Consider the following 17,038-nt stretch of genomic DNA (forward strand, 5'->3'; position numbering starts at 1 on the left):
CAATGTATTTCATTTATCATACTCTTATGATCATCTTTGCTTCAGTTTTCTTTGAACTGTTTCTGTCATTTTGCATCTCTGAACAGATTCAAACAGTCTCATAAAACCAGCTTGTTAAAAGCATTTGTTCCTTTTTCAGGTATGTGAATTTTCATCTTCACTGAAAGTCACTATGGAGGCCCAAGATAAACAACATGTCATCTAAGGCTTGGTGCCGATTTACAGGTAACCTTTAATTGAAAAATGAAACAAACTGGAAAACAAATCTATCTCCTGATGCCCTTTCAAAGCAGAATGTGAAATACCTTCAGAAGTAACTGGTATTTGGTCAGGCGCTGCACTGGTTTAAGCAAATAGGAATCCAGCCCAAGTTTGTGCTCTAATTTTCTTTGGCATTCCTGGAACAAATAATTCAGATCAAATAAGTTCTGCACCATCTATAAGTAGTTATTCCAACAGCATGACTAGTGTGGTTTGATGGCCTTGAATGTTTCATGTAAAAATATCATATGGTGCCTGTAACTAAAGAAATTCTCTAAGAACATGTAAAATAATATAATAAATGGACCTGTCTTAAACTCCTTGTGTACAAGAAACTCCAACTGCTATTTTTGTGAGGCTTCTATGCAACAGTAAACAGAATATCCTGCAAAGTCATGGGGTGCTGAGGATAAGTGAGTGTCCCAGGACAATGCCTGCCTCAGTAGGAACAAACAGCTCACCTGGAAGAAGGTGCTTTCAGAGCACTGCCTCCACAGGGACTCGGATCGGGGCTTGTTCTGGCAGTACTTCTCATACATCTGGAAATCCTCTCGCTGCCAGGGAAGCCAAAAAGCAAGTCACATGTGTGCATGCAAACCTGATGGGCAGCCAAATAAGGTGAGCACCCAAACTGTAAATTTCTCCTGCTAACCATAATATCTAAACGTCACAGAGTCTGGGTAAAAGAACCACTGCTGGGAATCACAGCAGAGGATGGTGTAGTCACGACTGCTGCTTTCCCCCATCTGCTGCTGGCCACGCACCTACGCTCCCTGCCTTGCTGTCAGTATTGCATATCAGAAGCATCTTACTCAACTGACATCACTGAGATGTCAGAGTGAGACAAATCAGGAGAAACGTTGGCCTTCAAGTCTGCTTTATATGTGAAAATGAGTCACCCACCCTGTCTAGGAAACAAAATCCCACTCTTTCGGGTGCTCCCAGGCAGCTTTCCAGACTGTGCAGGAAAATTCTGCAAAAGACAGGGGAAGAGAAAAAATGCAGCAGTGAGCAAGGTACAGCTTGGGTACTTAATTGCTACAGGAAATCAGTCTGATAAAAAGGGGGAATAGAACCAGCACTGTACTTGTTGTGGAAGTCATATATCTCAGGCATGTTTCCGAAGAGGACATCCTTCCTGTTCCTCAGCACGGGAGGCACAAGGATGAGCATGGCGGGGTTATCCATCTCAGCTCTGTAGCCCTGCGGGATGCAAAAGGGGCTCATCACTCAGCTGGTAAGGCCTTGGCTTGGCATCTCCTCGAAAGCAGATGAAAAAGGGATGTGAACAGACTTTAAATACAATCTGCTTTGTTTCAAAGTGCAATATCCCTTCTATTTCCTTATTTTTGTCCCTAAACTCCTGTCTGTCAGTCCCTGGGCACATGGGGCTGTGCTCCAGCAGTGGATGACTTGGGACAGTTACTGTGGGGCTGGCTAGAACTGCTGAGATGCTCCCTATTCACCAAAGGCAAATCACAAATGTCCTGAAGGTGGAAGAAATCCCAGAGGAAAACTTGTCTGGGTTAAACACATTTGCTGCTATGACAATGGGACACAACGTGTTTGTATGGGGTATGCGGTTACACACAACCTCCTGAGAACTAGTGCACAAGGTGGCTTGTTACAAAGCAGAGAAGACTTGAGATCAAATACCAAATTCAAGGGGCTTTTTGCTCTTGTACAAGGCCTGCTGAGCACCAGGGTCTCACTCTCCTTGATGCCTCAGGATTTCTATCCTCTGTGGTTCCACTTGCCTCTTGAAATCACAGCTTCCCAAGCAGGGAAGAGCTGGAAGGGACATCCCTGCACTACAAGTTGTTGGGTGGGACTAGGAAATAATGCAAAGCTCCCCACAGTAAAAATCACACCACTGCACCAACGTGAAAACATTCACCAGATGTGGTAAACATTCTAACTGTAGGGAAGGAAGAAGGCATAGCCAGAGCTCAGGACTGCTGCTGCAAAGAAGACCTCAAAAAGGCCACTAGCCACAGCTCAAGCTGGCCACGCTAGTCACCAAGCATTGGACAGAACTGAGGTCCTTTTAATGTGAGTAACAAAAATGTATTCAGTATGTACAGCATATCTTCTCTGGCTTTCCAAATGAATCTCTCACACTCACTGTGGCTGGAATCAATATTCCTTATACTAAGCAGGCATTTTGTAGCTGATTAAGGATGCAGTAGAAGATAAGTATCTGGAAAATTAGTCATTTATATTTAAACACTACAAGCAGGTTTCCCTCTTTAAAGGAAATACTGTTTTCAGAAAACTTAAGTCTATCTGTCCATTTTTCTCTATCTAGACTTGACATGCACAGTAATAAACCTGCATACTTGCCAACCACTTTATCGTACAGAGTGTGGTTTAACAAAAAGAAAATCAGTGCAGGGCAATTACGTGTAACTACCTGCAGTCCAACAGATTTATATCCTGCTTGCTCCTGGGTGAGAGAAATGTAAGGAGGAAGAAGTATTTAACAGGCCACCAGCAGGAGTTATTTTGGAATAAAGTAGAAGTGTCTAAAATGGCAGCGTGAGAAATTGTAATCTGGTTTCTGAAGAAATGTGCTTTATAGGTTCACGAACTTCACAGTATGGAGACAGAATCCTCCCAAGGATAAAACACAAGCTGCTTTCTTTTGTCTCCAAAAGGTAAAAGAAATTAGGGAAGAGTTAAAAATAACAGCTTTTTGTACATTTTTCCAGGCATTGATAAAACTAATTACCAGTGTTTTTGTGTACAAACAGAAGGCTTCTCCCTCATTCTAGATGAAAAGCTCAACCTGACACCAACTGTTCCTGCAGATGCCTCCAACAAAGAAAAGCTAGGGAGAAAACTTGAAAATTTATCACTAGCTTGGGATCTGACAGTTTAGCAGAAACCTGCCCCATCACATTTTTGCTTAGTTTGACAGAGTGGCAGGTGCCCTTTCGTACAAGTCACTGGGGAACAGTAACGAGCCACCTAAAGAAGTCACTCACCGTCAAAACAGTGAAGAGTTCCTCTACATACACTCTCTCAGTTTCTATAAGCTCATTTATGACATGGCTAAAATAAAGAAAAAAAAAATAGAAGTATATTATTTTTATGTCTGTAAAAAACCCACAGTGTGGTTCAACCAGCCCGAAAGATAGTATCATCTCATTCACAACCAACATAGGGATGATAAAGCAGATAAAAGCACAATAGATGTCACCCAGGTCAGGCTGGAGGAACACATGGATGGGGTAAGGACTGGCCAGAAATAAACATCATTTTGAGTGATGTAAGCAGGGTGGAAGCTTACCCTTTTAGTATATCCAAGTTGTCGTCACTGTCTGAAATAAAAGACTGCAAAGAATTCCGTTTTTCCTGATAGTCGTGCATTACTTCGATCTGGAAGAGAAATGGGATGCACTGGGAAGAGGCTCAGGGAGGTCACTGCAGAGGCAGGACCAGCCCAGCCCTTGATGTCAGCACAGGAACTCTTTGGGGAAGGATGAAAATGCTTCCTTTTAAGAAATCCTTTGTGATATGAAACTCTGAAAGGGCATAGCATATAATGGGTAGCCAAATATTCCCAGAAATGACTCTGTTACATAAAACCTGAAAATACTGGTAACATAATTCATTTGTGCAGAGACCAGAGAACAGTTTCCACACGGGAAATATCTGTGGATGTGGAGTTTTCCTAATAAACATCACTGTTATGCAAAGAACAGGTTGAGGGAATAACACACAGGAAATTAATATCTGTGACGTGGAAAAATAATCCAAGATAGATCTCAGGTGCTGGACTAATCCAACTAAACCACAGGGATATGAGAGGTTTGGTTGGTTGTTTGTTTTGTTTTTTTTTAAAAGAGCATCTTCAAATCCAAAGTCTAAGTACAATCAATTTTAGAAGGGTTTCAGTTTTTCAGTGTATAAAACTCATTCAGATTTTATGAATCATCTTTACCTTGCGAGAACTTGGAGTCTTTCTTGATGTTTTCTTCCCAGGAAGAGAGAGATCAAATGAAAATTTCAAACTGGAATTAAAATCCACACCTTGGGTAGAAAAAAAACCTTAATTATGTAATTTGTTGCAAGAGTGACTTTACTCCAGCACTCAGGCTCCAGCGCTGCAGCCTACCATATTGCTTCTGCACATCTCACTACGCTTTACGGCTCAGAGCAGCACAGGTTTACTCTTTTTTTCCCCCAAAAAAAGTGGTTTCAAAATTTGAACCACATTTATCAAACAGGCTTCAAACCCAGGGCAAAGATGAAAGAGGGAGTGTCTGTCCTCAGATAGAAAAAGAATGGGGGGAAAATAAAAGAAAGAAAAAAAACGAGGACAAAAGTAATGTTTTCAGAGATGGTTTGGTTCCATCCGTGCCATAAACCCCATCCATCTCAAAGCACTCCCAGCAGAGCCCAGCATGCGTCTTTGACACTGCACACCACGCCAGCATTTTGATGTTTTGTGTCAGAAGCCTTCTTAAAAAGCTCTCTTGGCATGATTTATCCAAAGAGGAGTCTTTTGTCTTTCCCCGCTTGCTGGCTACGCTCATTTCAACACACTCCATCATCTCTTTCAGGAAGAGGATTAATGGAGGACACTTGTGCTCTGCAGCAACCGAGGGCTTTGCTGGAAAAACACGCATCCCATAAAGGTATGAAATAAGTCCAGTCAATTGATGATGGTCTCACAACACCCCACAGAAGTGGCCACCCATCTACCCCTACTCTTTGAGTCAATAATTCCTCTTTCACACTTTTCTGTTTCTAGAAAGCTGGAAAAGTGACATGAGGTAAAATGGGTAATGCTTTAGTTTTAAAGACTCGCAGTTTTTTTCCTGATTGAGGAAAGGGGTTCACAGGGCAGTGTGGTCTGGTGAAGGTGGCATCAGCCTGGGGAAAAGGAAATTTGGGATTTATTTGCTTCCCTGACCTGCATCTTGAGCAGCTTACTTCTCCTCGCTGCATCTAGCTCCATTCTCATCACTAGCTTGGATTTTTATATTACTCACTCCCTGAATTGGAGCCACTTGTACTGTTTGTATGAAACCTGCTACAATTCACTATAACCAATACTCATTAATTCATTAAAAAAATTGTGTTAAAACACAAATGTTTGATTGTTTTATGCAGTCAGATCACTGAATTTGATATTCCCACATAACTTAACATGTCCGTGGTTTAAAATACATCGACATTACTTTGGAATACTTTTTAATTCTGATAGATACAGGGCTGCCAAGGATGAAAGGTTTGATGTTATCATTTAGAGCTAACATTGTGCCACATCCCATTACCACAACCAAGGAAGAACATTCAGTAACTTCAGTTCAACCAGAATTTGTACGTTTATGGGCATTAATCATTCCATAATTGGGATTTAAGGAAGACATTCTCAAGGAATCACAGGGAGGTAAGCATCCAGCTCATTTCTGTTCGTGAGATTTGAGCTCCTCATTTCTCCAAGCTCCTTTGCAAACATCAGTCTAAGTTTATGTCAGTTCCAGCTCAAGGCAGTTATGGAGACTGCCACAGAGAATAGGTATGCTAATAAATTTAGAAACCTTGCCCTTTTTCCCTGTAGTACTAATTCATCATTTTTCAGCTCAGTAGGATGCTAGTAAAGCAGAACTGGAAGTATGTGCTGTTTACAGCTCTTTTTTTTCACTGAGTAGGAGGTGAAAATAAACACCAAGTAATCAGCCCCATTCTTCACACAGGTATGGGAAGCTAGATACAGAAATGGAAAGATAATAAATCATCTCAAATACATTTAACGTTACACAACAGCTCTGTATCAGCCAGCAAGGTCTAGTTGGTTTCTCAAAACTGTCCTCAACCTTACTCTTCCTGCCTCAAAGCAATATTAGCATCTAAAAATACCAAAAACTTAAAATATTTTACCATGTTTAGGAGAGAACAATGGTGATTTTGATCTTGGTGAATTTTCTGGCCGAGGGGCTACTAATTGGACAGGCCGCACATGTTTATCCAACAGCTTCTTGAAGCAAGACTGACGATTCTCAAACATGCTTCGAACATTGTCAAGCTTGACCTGCACCGAATGTATCTGGCACTGTAGAGAATGAAAAAGACTCCTGTGATCAAATAACTACCATTATTTTGCACTTTGACCCAAACCAGAGGACTATAAAGCTGACAACACCCCAACACAAGGGGTAACAAGGAACCAGAGGGGTTGCCTACCTTCAATTCAGGTGTTAAGACTGACTCGAAATCATAGTGTAGGGCTTGGGAATCATAGTTTAAGTAGGCTGAAGAGCTTTCAATAAATCTTTCTATGTCCTGGAGAGCTTTCTGAGCCCCTTCTTTAGACTGGCACTTATCCATCTGCTGGTTGGCGAGCAGGTAGGCACCTTCATCACAGCACTGCAGAGCCTGGTAATGGCACGAGGCAAACACAGGGAGCAAGACCATCAGTGGCACCCCTACTAAATCCAGGTTCCCATGAGCAATACCATTTACTGGATCTGTATTTTCATCATGGAGCTAATTAGGACTCCTAAAGAGCTCAGCAGCTATTGCATTTTGATTAGAAAGCAGAAAGACCACATTTTTTCTGGAGGGTGACTGCAGTCCTCAGCATACCCAGCCACGTTGTGCTCCCACTTGTACCTGGATAAAACCAGTGGTATCACTGACACAGGAGCACTATTTAGTGCATAGTTGAACCAAATGATAAGCAAATCTTTATTTATCCAACTCAGAAAGCTGAAGGGAGCCCTACAGAGATTACAAGACAGGTGGGTTTGTTGAGATAAATGCCTGACTCGGTGCAGACCTGAACTGCGAGGAAAGATCAAAGTAACTGCATTTATGTTTTTGGGTTTTTTTAAATAAGGATTTTAAATTTCAGCTCAAAGTTCTACATTTAACATGCACAGGTAAGAGCTGAATGCCAGGCTGGGGCTCAGTTGGATCTCACACACTGTGGTGTGCATAGGCATGAGAAGATGCTGCAGCCAAGAATGACAGAGGACCTCCAGTGCTGTCAACAGGAAGGGAGATGGTGGAGGACAGGACCACAGTGTGCTTCAGCAGAGCCCATGGGCTTGACCACCAGCACCAACCATGACTGCAAGGAGCCCAGGAGAGGACACCGACCTGCAGCTGAGAGGCTGCTGAGGAATCAGCCATCCCCATAGATTAATGCAATATTGAAGTGGAGCACACAAAGAAAAAAAAACGGTGAAACAGAACAGGGTCAAACTTCACTGCTTCTCTTAATGGCCTCGAGCATATTACAGCCATGTGCCTTCTGGCCTAATTAGCATGAATTTCCCTAAATGAATTTTTGATGCTGATTAAGATATCAAAGAGCGTTGGAGCCACATGACTCCACTTCCATGCTAGCACACAGCAGCTGCGCCTATCTACCAATCTGTCACCTTATTTTACAGTCAGTTACATTCATTCTTAATAAATCACTAAGAAAAAAGGACTGTAGTTTATCCAAAAGCATTACTGCTATTGCAGTGGGTATGAAAACCTCGAAAGTCAATAAACACATGGATGCACCATGAGAGCATGACCAACAGCAGGAGCTGAGCTTTGGTGTTCTGAATTGCCCCCTGAAGATGCCCACCTCTTTCTGCTGACTATTCATGGCACCAGCAGATATCTGTTTGCTAACTTAACAGGCTAAATGAGGGGTGAAGCACTTCTCCAGCCTCTGGGGAACACTTTCCTACCATAAACTGCTGAAGCAAAGCTGCAAATTTCAGACACTTCCAGCTAAGAAGTGGAGAGGTTAACCCCCTGGAGAAACTAACTATCTACTTCTCAGAGCACTGTGTCTCTGAACTCTACCTGCTGAAGGTGGGTATGAAGATCCAAAGTCTTCTGCAGTCGCATCTGCTTCCTTTTGATCTCATCAGACAAGACATCAGAATGGTGTCGCAGCTCGTTGCATTGCTGGCAGATTAAGTTGAGCGCGTAGTGATGATTTGCTGCTAGCTGGTGTCCATGTAGTATCACCACCTGAGCCTTCCCTATCAGGTCCTTCAGCGAAAGGAAGAGATTGGATTGCACACTTACAGAAATAACGCCAAAATATCTACACATAACAACATGCACTTTCTTGTCTTACCAGATTTCAGGTACACATGGAGATGACTGCCATTAGGAGTAGCAGAATGGGTGGCTTACGCCGGATAAAACAGCACCCATCATCTGGGAAAAAAAACTTTTGCTATCCAAAAGGAGGATGAAGAAGAAAACAGTATTTCACCAAACTAGTGATGCTGTGAATGGCTGCTGGCAATGTATTGCTGCTGTCTCCAGGAAATGCACTCTAAAAAAAAATGCAGCTGGTGTCCAGTTTAGGCACACTGTGCTCATAAGCATGAAAGGTAATTTGAGCAGGTAAAGTTTATGGTCAGAACAAACCAGGCCTTTTGCAGCAAAGCTTGATAGCAAAGAACATGCTATCTTGTCTGCACATCTTGGTCAGTGTGATGGCTACATCTTCTCCAGGGTTGGCTTTCTACTGGGACTGCTGCTCTGTTGCACCCTGTCTGCCTGGCCTTTTATTCCTCCTCCCTCTATCTACAAACATTTCTTCCAGCAGCCAAAAAGCCTCAGACCATTCCCCTAGGACTCTTATTTTCAGAGAAGCCTCTGGGGTTTATGTCCAGATCCCTTGGGACCTCTCCACTGACCCTGGCCTACTTGTCAAGCACATCCCTTTACAGAAGTCACATCCTCGGTTGGGCTCCTGTGAATCATCTCTCTTCTTTCCCCTACATCTCTTAGTCTTCATCCCATATGTTATGTTTAAATCATAGACATATCAAGATAGCAACTTTTTTGCCTCTCCATGTGCCTGGTAACAAGTCTCTGCCTATTAGCACTGCTAAAGCACTTAACATATAAATAATTCTTCTTTCAGCTCATTAACTCCCACACCTCCCCTATGTTCAGACATTTATCTGTTCTGGATTTTCATGGTGGCTCAGCAATTTATTTTAACTATCCTAATTAAATACCCTGTTTCTGGCTTTCAGAGTGATCACAGCATTGCTGCGCAGAGCAAAGACATGAAATCAATCCTTTTGTGCAGCCACTTACCAACAGATTACACCAGAACCAGGTAATTTCAGAAAACACCTCCTACCACAAATACAGAATGTGCCTCTTGTGTTTCATTACCACCTCTTTCTGTGAAAGATTATCTCACCTGAGCCATACCATCAAAATGATCCAAGTCCTTGAGCCTCTGTTTCACTTGGGGGACACTGTCACCAGTGTCAGGCAGCTCTGCTTGCTGACCCATTAAAAATTCAATCGCATTCTTGACCTAGACATAAAAAAGAAGACTATTGTGAAAGGATATAAAGCACAGGCAGAAGATCATTGTCAGACCCAAATTAATCCCGCTTTAGCTACGACTGCTAAATCCAATAATAAAACTAGTGTACAAGAACTAATTTCTAAATTCAAAGATGCTTCTATCAGCAAAAGCTTTGTGACTGCAGGGCAGCGATACGTAAATTAGCTCGGAATGAGGAAGCACAGTGGTCTCCCTCAGCTAGTTAGCCCTGCCAGAGTCAAGGAACAGCAGCATAAACTAAGAACTCTCAGAATAAAAAGTATAAAAACTTCTCTCCTCTCCCTTCCTTTTTGTCTCCCACTCTTCCTTCTGCCAACAGAAGTACATCTGATCATACCTCTTGAAAGCTTTGCTCGAACTTCCACAGTTGTAAATATTGCTCCATTTTTAACTGATGTTTTTCCCAGAAGCCATCAAAAGCAGTTTCCATTTCACGCAGCTGACCGAGTAACCTTGAGCACAGAAAAAGGACAGGATTGGAATAATTTGCAAATAGAGGACAAGCAGAGATGGACAAATCACCTATTCAGGTCTTCTGGACCCAAGCTCTCAGGAGAAGTCAACAGATGTGTATATACGACTTGTGAAGATCTCCAAGAGAATTTCAATGAAATCATCACTGCAGATGACAGCACCTATGTGAAGCCGTTATTGCTACCTCCATTTATCTGAATAATACCCGAGAACCTGGCATGGGAGAAATGCCAGTGGGGGGAAAAATCAGAGCAGGTCAAAGTCATGTGACAGAAGCCACCCAGCAATTTGATGGGTCTGGAACAAAACTCTGGTATCTTTGTCTTTACCTGTTGGATAGGTGACCTAAACAACACATATGTGATTAAATAACTTGAGTGCTTCCACTCAAAAATCAGGCAAATCAGGAACACGGCGCACTCACCGATTCACAGTCTCCCAGTCCCCAGGTCTCTCGTGATGTTGGTCCTGACTGCATTCCCCAGAGTCAGGCTCTTCAAAACTGCTCAAAAGCAAGTTTCCCTCTTTTGTGACTGCTGTAATATCCTCCTGCATAACGGAAAACATTTCTGATTCAAGCTACTTTTTGTGAGGTAAGGATAAGCCATTCCATGTTTCTCCTGCCTTAGTTTCCCTGTATGAAGTGAAGCACCAGTACCCATCAGACCAAAGGACTCCCAGTAGATGTTTTATCCCCCTTTACACAGGGTTAGCCCTTGGAGCTGGAGAACCATGGACTGGTCACCAGGCTGGGTGAAAACTGGCACCCATGAAAACATCAGGCCACAAAATGTTTCAAGAGGCAGGAGGACAGCACTACCACAGGTCTCTCTTGGTGAGCAGGTGGGTTTGTATTAGATATCTACCTACAAATTCACATATTCAAACAAGTATTTCTGCAGCTTGGAGGCTGCACTTCTCCATCACAGTCAAAACAGGAGGTTGTAGGAAGAGCATCCCACAGGGGGACAAAACTGGGACTGAGATCCCGTGGCACTACTTACTAGAGCCTCTACGTATAGAGGCAAGGCAGCACTTCCAATGTAACCCCCACTTAGGGAAAATTTAAACCTTTGGTGTGTTCATTAGCATCAGCTGAGGTGCTTTGTGCTTGTTGGGCTCAGCCCCAAAGCAAACAGGTGCATTTAGTCAATTATTTTCAGAAAAAAGAGACCAGAGGCAGAGGTGAGAGGAAGGAGAAAACAGATGTGGCTGATGAACTGAGCTGGAAAAAGCCCTAAAGGAGGGACCTGTGCATGGCTCCATTGGAGAGCCAGCTCCTGGAGGAATAAGAGCCATCCTAGGAGATGGTCACATTTCTACTGCAAGAGAATCAATGGCAAAAACACTTTAGAGAGAAGATTTAGGAAGCACAGACTTGCCTAAATGTCTGCCTGCCCCACATAGCTCACAGCAACCTAAACACAATGGCATCTTCAGGGTGGCAGCCCAGGAGCAGAAGGACATGGCTGCAGGAGCTTCTCTTCTCCCCCACACAAAGTGTCCACTGCCAGTTTGCATCCTTATCACTAAAACACCATGGAAGATGACCACAAAGCAAAATCCCTGTCTCTAGCTACTACAACATCCAGGAGACTCAAAAGGGAGGAGGAATTACGCAGTATGCTTTAGAATGTAGGTGGCTGCCACTTCACCCTCTACCATCTCACTCTGCAGAGCCCCACATCCCCCTTGTGATTCAAAGCCTTTCATTATACGTACGACAAAGTAACCTGACTGTCAAACAGGTGTTAACTTGATTTTTCCCCATTCAGTATATCAAAGAGGTTAACTTCTTAGTTACTCTGTCTAATGAATTTCTGCCATTTTTTCATTGTGTTTGCAACCAGCTTCTGTTCAGTATCAGTGTGACATAAATTATTCTGATCGACTCATTATCTGAATTCAGGGATCAGCTGTACCAATCTTGGCGTTGTCATGAGAGAGACAAGGATCCCATGTCTTGCTGTCACCACAATCTGTGCACAGTTTCTCATCTGCTTTCATCTTTCCTGGTCTTAGAAGGAATAAAAGAAAAAAGCCAACAGACTTCATTTCAGTTAAAAGCCAACGAGTGGTTTTGATATTTGAAATTAATAGACAAGGCATTAAAAGCAACAGATGCCTTGTACTGAGCGCTGCTGTGCTTTATGGGCAAATGAATAGACAGGAAGAGTTTTATTTCTCCACAGAGGACAGTGTGTATTACTGACTGGTTTATATACAGGACTACATTGTGTAACTGATATTTGCTCCCTACACTTTGGCTACAGTCCTATAGTTTAAGTCAGTCAGTCCTACAGCAACGCATATGTAGCTGCTGTTGTACACTACAGCTCTCTCCACGTTCAGAGAAGAAATGAAGGAATGTTGGCAGTATCTACAATAATACTTTCTATACATGTGCCTGTACATTTAAGCTTACACATAGCACACTTTGGATGTCATTTAGCAGATTTCTTGCAGGCAGCCTCCTGGGAACTCAGTCGTGTGAATGACAAATGGTTATAAATGAAAACAGATACACTTCTTTGACTTATGTAAACCAATCCTGTCATAAAGCCAAGGGCCTCATTCTTCATCTGCACAGCATGGCTATTAGCATGGGAATTGTTTATGAAGTGAGGGTGTGGGGACAGGCCTGTGCTGTCTCCAGAAAGATGCAGGAGCAGCAAAGACCACAGCTTGATACAGCAGTAGCTGGTTGCACTAAAGCTTCCACTAAATCCTGTAAGAACTGTAACCATGATTGCAGATAGTTGGGAAAAAAAAATATCTTAAAATGTTAAAGACACAAATGTTGTTTAAGATGAAACATGAAGGTGCAGACAAAGCCAAGATCACATCACAAATGCTCTGCCCATGCACTCCACGAAATCCTCACCCAGGATGCCCTCCAGCACAGCTCCCCAGGTCCCCCCCGGAGTAACCCCATCAGGCAGAGGGACCCGAGAACAAACCATCCCTTCAGACCCGCTGATGGTCTTTGCGTGAAGCTTCCTCCAGCCATGGGGCTGAAGCAGAGAGAACCCCACCAAGGGCACAAGCCCACAGGTGATGGAGCTTCCCACTCGCTCTCCTGCCAGCCAGACGTGCAAAGCCCACAGGAGGAGCACACTACAGACATTGACGTCTGCAGCCAGCAAGGAGGTGGCAGCTGAGACAGTTTGCTGGGTGCTGGCAGGATAATTTGCTTGAGTGGATGGAAAACGTAAGGGTAACACACAGAAACAGTCACACTGTGTTTTCTTTTGTCTGTCAACATGTACGCATGCATGGGAGGGAAGGAGGAGTGGGCACCAAACAAACAAGCAGTCAAACCCCAGAAATCCCATCTTGCTGCACAAACAGGGGCTGGAAAGACACGGCAGAGCTTCTGCTGAGACATACCTTGAGCTGGTAGTACTTCTCTGTGCGCAGGGCCAGGATGCGCTCGATTGAATACATGTCATCCGGCAGCTCCATCTCTGCCAGCTCCGTGCCAAAGGATTGTAACATCTGTGCAATTTCCTTCACAGTTAGTGCAAAACTCTCTATTGCCTGGTGGGAGATGACAATCACAATCAGCTTGGGATTCAGGATATTCCTATAGTTCATTAAAAGTATGTGAAGAGCCATGACTAAGATCTGCAGGGCAACCCAAGAGCTCGCTCTGAGAGAGGTGGGTGGGATGTCCATTGCAGACGGAGCTTATTTGCGCTGTGGTGCATTAGTGAATGGCCACCAACACGTGGCCAGGTGGCTTTTAGTGCAGACTGAGTCCACAGCAGGGACTTAAATAAGGATAGCATTGGGCAGGGATACCTCATGCTTTGTTTTTTGCTGCCTGTTCTTGTGCACTTCGAGATTTTTTCCTACCATACACCGGAGGTCTATAGCAGAAGCCACCATAGGAGCCATCTCACATATTCCTGTAATTCCTCTTATATTCTTCTTCTCCTCTGTTTAACCCACACTGGGAAGCACCTCCAGGCAGCAGGACTTTATAAACTTATTTGTCTTCTTGGTGATGGATGTTTGCAGCTTCGCAAGCCCAAATGGTGGGTTACAAGACAGTGTGGCATCACGGCCACCTCATCCACAGCTTCACCAAGAGGAAAAGAGAGGGAGCTAAGCAGTGTGTCAGAGACAAACTGGAGACTATGGGATGGAAATGCATGCTGTTGGTACCCCCCCAGCACATCCCAGACAGCCACTGGGGGAGCTCTGGATGCCAGATGGCTCCCACACCTTAGGGCATGGTGTGGCTCTCCCAGTCCCTCTCACACCTCCAGCTCTGCTTTTGAGAATGGGGTAAGAAACTAAAATGTAAGTGATTTCCTTTATAGTTTTCTTTAAACAGCGTGTATTTTTCCATGGAAATTTCAGGAAATGTTTCATGAGCACACTATAAGGGAATTTTGAGAGAGGTTTTCCATATGAACACTTATCTACCATATGCAGCTATGGTCTAGGAACTACTCTTTTCTTAGATTAACATTTTTGTCTTTCATTTTGTTATTTGTGTCTCCAAGTGTGAGGGCTATGCCATTATCACTTTAACACATCATGAGAAAGAACAAAACTAAGAGCCAAAAATTTTTTTAAAAAATCATTAATTTGGCAGCTCATCAGCACAAACTGGCACAAAGTTAATGGCACAAGCGAGAGCTTCAGTTATTCAGCTACATTGTCTTGTGTTTTTGTCTTTACACTGAGCCCCAAAGCTGCTGGTGTGGATGATGTTGCAGGACAAGGGGCAATAGGATGTCAGGTACATTTTTCATTAGTGCTTTGATTTGTTGGAAAGATAACTGAGAATCCCATCTGCCACAAATCTGGGAGACAAAGTCCCAGTAAAAACTAAAGAGTGTACAGGAAACACAGAAACACAGAGCAAGGCACAGCTCAGGGAATCAAATGCCTGATTCCTGGCAATATTAAAGGAAAATTCTTGCAAAGAAAAAAAAAATAAAAGGAAATTTTCTAAATTCTCTGTATTTGGTCAGTATGCAGAGAGTCGTCTCATTGTCCTGGTTCCCAAACACATTTGTGATATTAATCACATGAAGCAACCATTATTAACTAAAAGCTTGTTCTGTATCTACCATTAAGGGAATTTTAATAAAGACTTGAGAAGACAGACCTTTCAGGAGCAGTTTCAAAAGGATCTTGAGGGTGTTAATCATCCAATTTCCTTATAAACCCATCAAGTGCCTAATGCCACTCGACTTCTTTGCAAATCGGATCGAGGAAATGTAGTTGGCTTCAGAGGTTACTTCCAGTTACCCATTGCCACACACAAAACCTTTCTCCATCAACCCCATCAACCCCAAACCCCCACAAGCCCAGTGCTCAGCGCCGGTACGTACAGTCCTGAAGATGACCCACTCGCTGTGGCAGTACTCCAGGGTGCCTCCAAACTCTGGAGTTAATTGCTGTTCATCAATGTACGTCAGCAGGTCACTAACTGAGCTCAGCATAACAACCTACAAACAAGGCAACACCATTAGCTGGTTGATCACCACTTCTACCTAAGTCACACACAGATCAAGCCTACAAATATTTTCTGTATCTAAAACCTGGGTTTGCTTTAACTACTGTTGCACAGCACAGTTTTCTTCTCACACTTATGGCTTAACATGGCTTTTATTTGATGTATTTGACCATTTTTATAAGCCAACCCTGATCTCCCAGGTGCTTTCTTCCTCAAATGCAAAGCACATTTTTGTGATACATTTTTGTGAGGTGCTACAGTATCTGACTGTAGAACAGAGTTGAAAGCAAAATTAATGCAGATTTTTGCAAGGGATGGCCAGTAATCTGGAAAAAAAAAAAATATCTTTTTTAATAAGTTATGAGGCATTGGCCAATTTCACCTAAATATATACTCCTGAGTTTTCGTGTGTCTTGATCTGCCCTGGGATGACACACAAATTTTCAAAACTGTGTAAATGACAATCATTTTAGGGTGAAAAATTCAAACTTTGTGAAAATAGTATTATTTCCTAAGGGAAAATATTGGTTTGTTTTGTGCTTTTATAATTGCATCAACCTTAGATTGATAAATGTACTTCTCCTAATTATTCTCATTATTTCCTATAATCAAGGTGGCTTTAGAAGTCTTGGAAACTTTGACTTGAGAATATAAAACCATTTCAGTTGCTCTTTTAGAAACAAATCTCAACATGATGTTGGTACGGAGTTTACACTGATGTGAAAATGGTGATTACGGGTAGAATTCACAGCAAAAGCTTCATGAGACATGTCTCTTGAATTTTCAGACATTAAACAAATTCCTTAGCATGGTTTTATCCTCCACAGAAGCATGCAGCCTATCTGGGGGATGAGGACAGGCTGAGAAGCCCACCACTCACTACCACACACATGCTCTGTGGAGAGCAAATTGTGCGTGAGGGAGCTAAAAAATGCTACAGGAGAGATTTGGTGTGGGGAGATTTGGTGGGCATTTCTGGCAGAGACACCCCAGTTACTCTTCACACAGGTGGGACACTGTCACCCTCCAACCCAAGGTGCGTGGGCAGCCTCTGATCACAGACAGGCACAACAACCTCTGCTCGCTCGTACCGGTAACTTGAGTAGAAAATCCTCCTGACTGAACCGAAATCCAATGTCAGTAAAGGTGCGCTGGAAAAAACCCGTGGGACGAAGAACCATCACTAAGTGCAGGTTCCCTGGGAAAGAAGCCTGCAAGGAAACAGAGACAACGTTCAACCTGGGACATGGCAGGTCCAACAACAGCTTTCAAATGTCTTGAAAAAAGGGGAAATGGTTCAGATCTTAGCATTCTCTTTCTGATTGCCCCGATAGCCTTACTTTCAGAACAGGAGGGAGACACTGTAAGTAGTTTAGAGACAGGGAACGTAACTGTGGAAGGATTCTGGAGTCCAGTTCTGGAGCCCCCAACATAAGAAAGACATGGACCAGTTAGAACAAGTCCAGAGAAGGGCCACCAGGATGATC

The 17,038-nt window shown here is 43.2% G+C and overlaps 1 protein-coding gene across 1 annotated transcript in view; it reads right to left on the reverse strand.

Moving 5' to 3' along the window:
- MCF2 (MCF.2 cell line derived transforming sequence) overlaps nt 1-16,790 on the reverse strand; it is a gene marked incomplete at its 5' end in the record, with an annotated part of 32,027 nt that extends 15,237 nt beyond the window's left edge. Inside the window, 16 exons of the mRNA XM_010176098.2 lie at nt 306-398; nt 723-815; nt 1,165-1,234; nt 1,349-1,464; nt 3,249-3,315; nt 3,554-3,642; nt 4,208-4,296; nt 6,154-6,325; nt 6,457-6,648; nt 8,080-8,271; nt 9,449-9,568; nt 9,939-10,053; nt 10,500-10,624; nt 13,466-13,615; nt 15,427-15,543; nt 16,643-16,790. Of these exons, the coding sequence (XP_010174400.2) occupies nt 306-398; nt 723-815; nt 1,165-1,234; nt 1,349-1,464; nt 3,249-3,315; nt 3,554-3,642; nt 4,208-4,296; nt 6,154-6,325; nt 6,457-6,648; nt 8,080-8,271; nt 9,449-9,568; nt 9,939-10,053; nt 10,500-10,624; nt 13,466-13,615; nt 15,427-15,543; nt 16,643-16,790 (1,948 nt within the window). The remainder of the gene's footprint in view (nt 1-305; nt 399-722; nt 816-1,164; nt 1,235-1,348; nt 1,465-3,248; nt 3,316-3,553; nt 3,643-4,207; nt 4,297-6,153; nt 6,326-6,456; nt 6,649-8,079; nt 8,272-9,448; nt 9,569-9,938; nt 10,054-10,499; nt 10,625-13,465; nt 13,616-15,426; nt 15,544-16,642) is intronic.
- Between the last annotated feature and the right edge of the window lie 248 nt (nt 16,791-17,038).

The sequence above is a fragment of the Antrostomus carolinensis genome, unplaced genomic scaffold (assembly GCF_000700745.2).
Source record: "Antrostomus carolinensis isolate BGI_N321 unplaced genomic scaffold, ASM70074v2 scaffold10429, whole genome shotgun sequence".
NCBI lineage: Eukaryota > Metazoa > Chordata > Aves > Caprimulgiformes > Caprimulgidae > Antrostomus > Antrostomus carolinensis.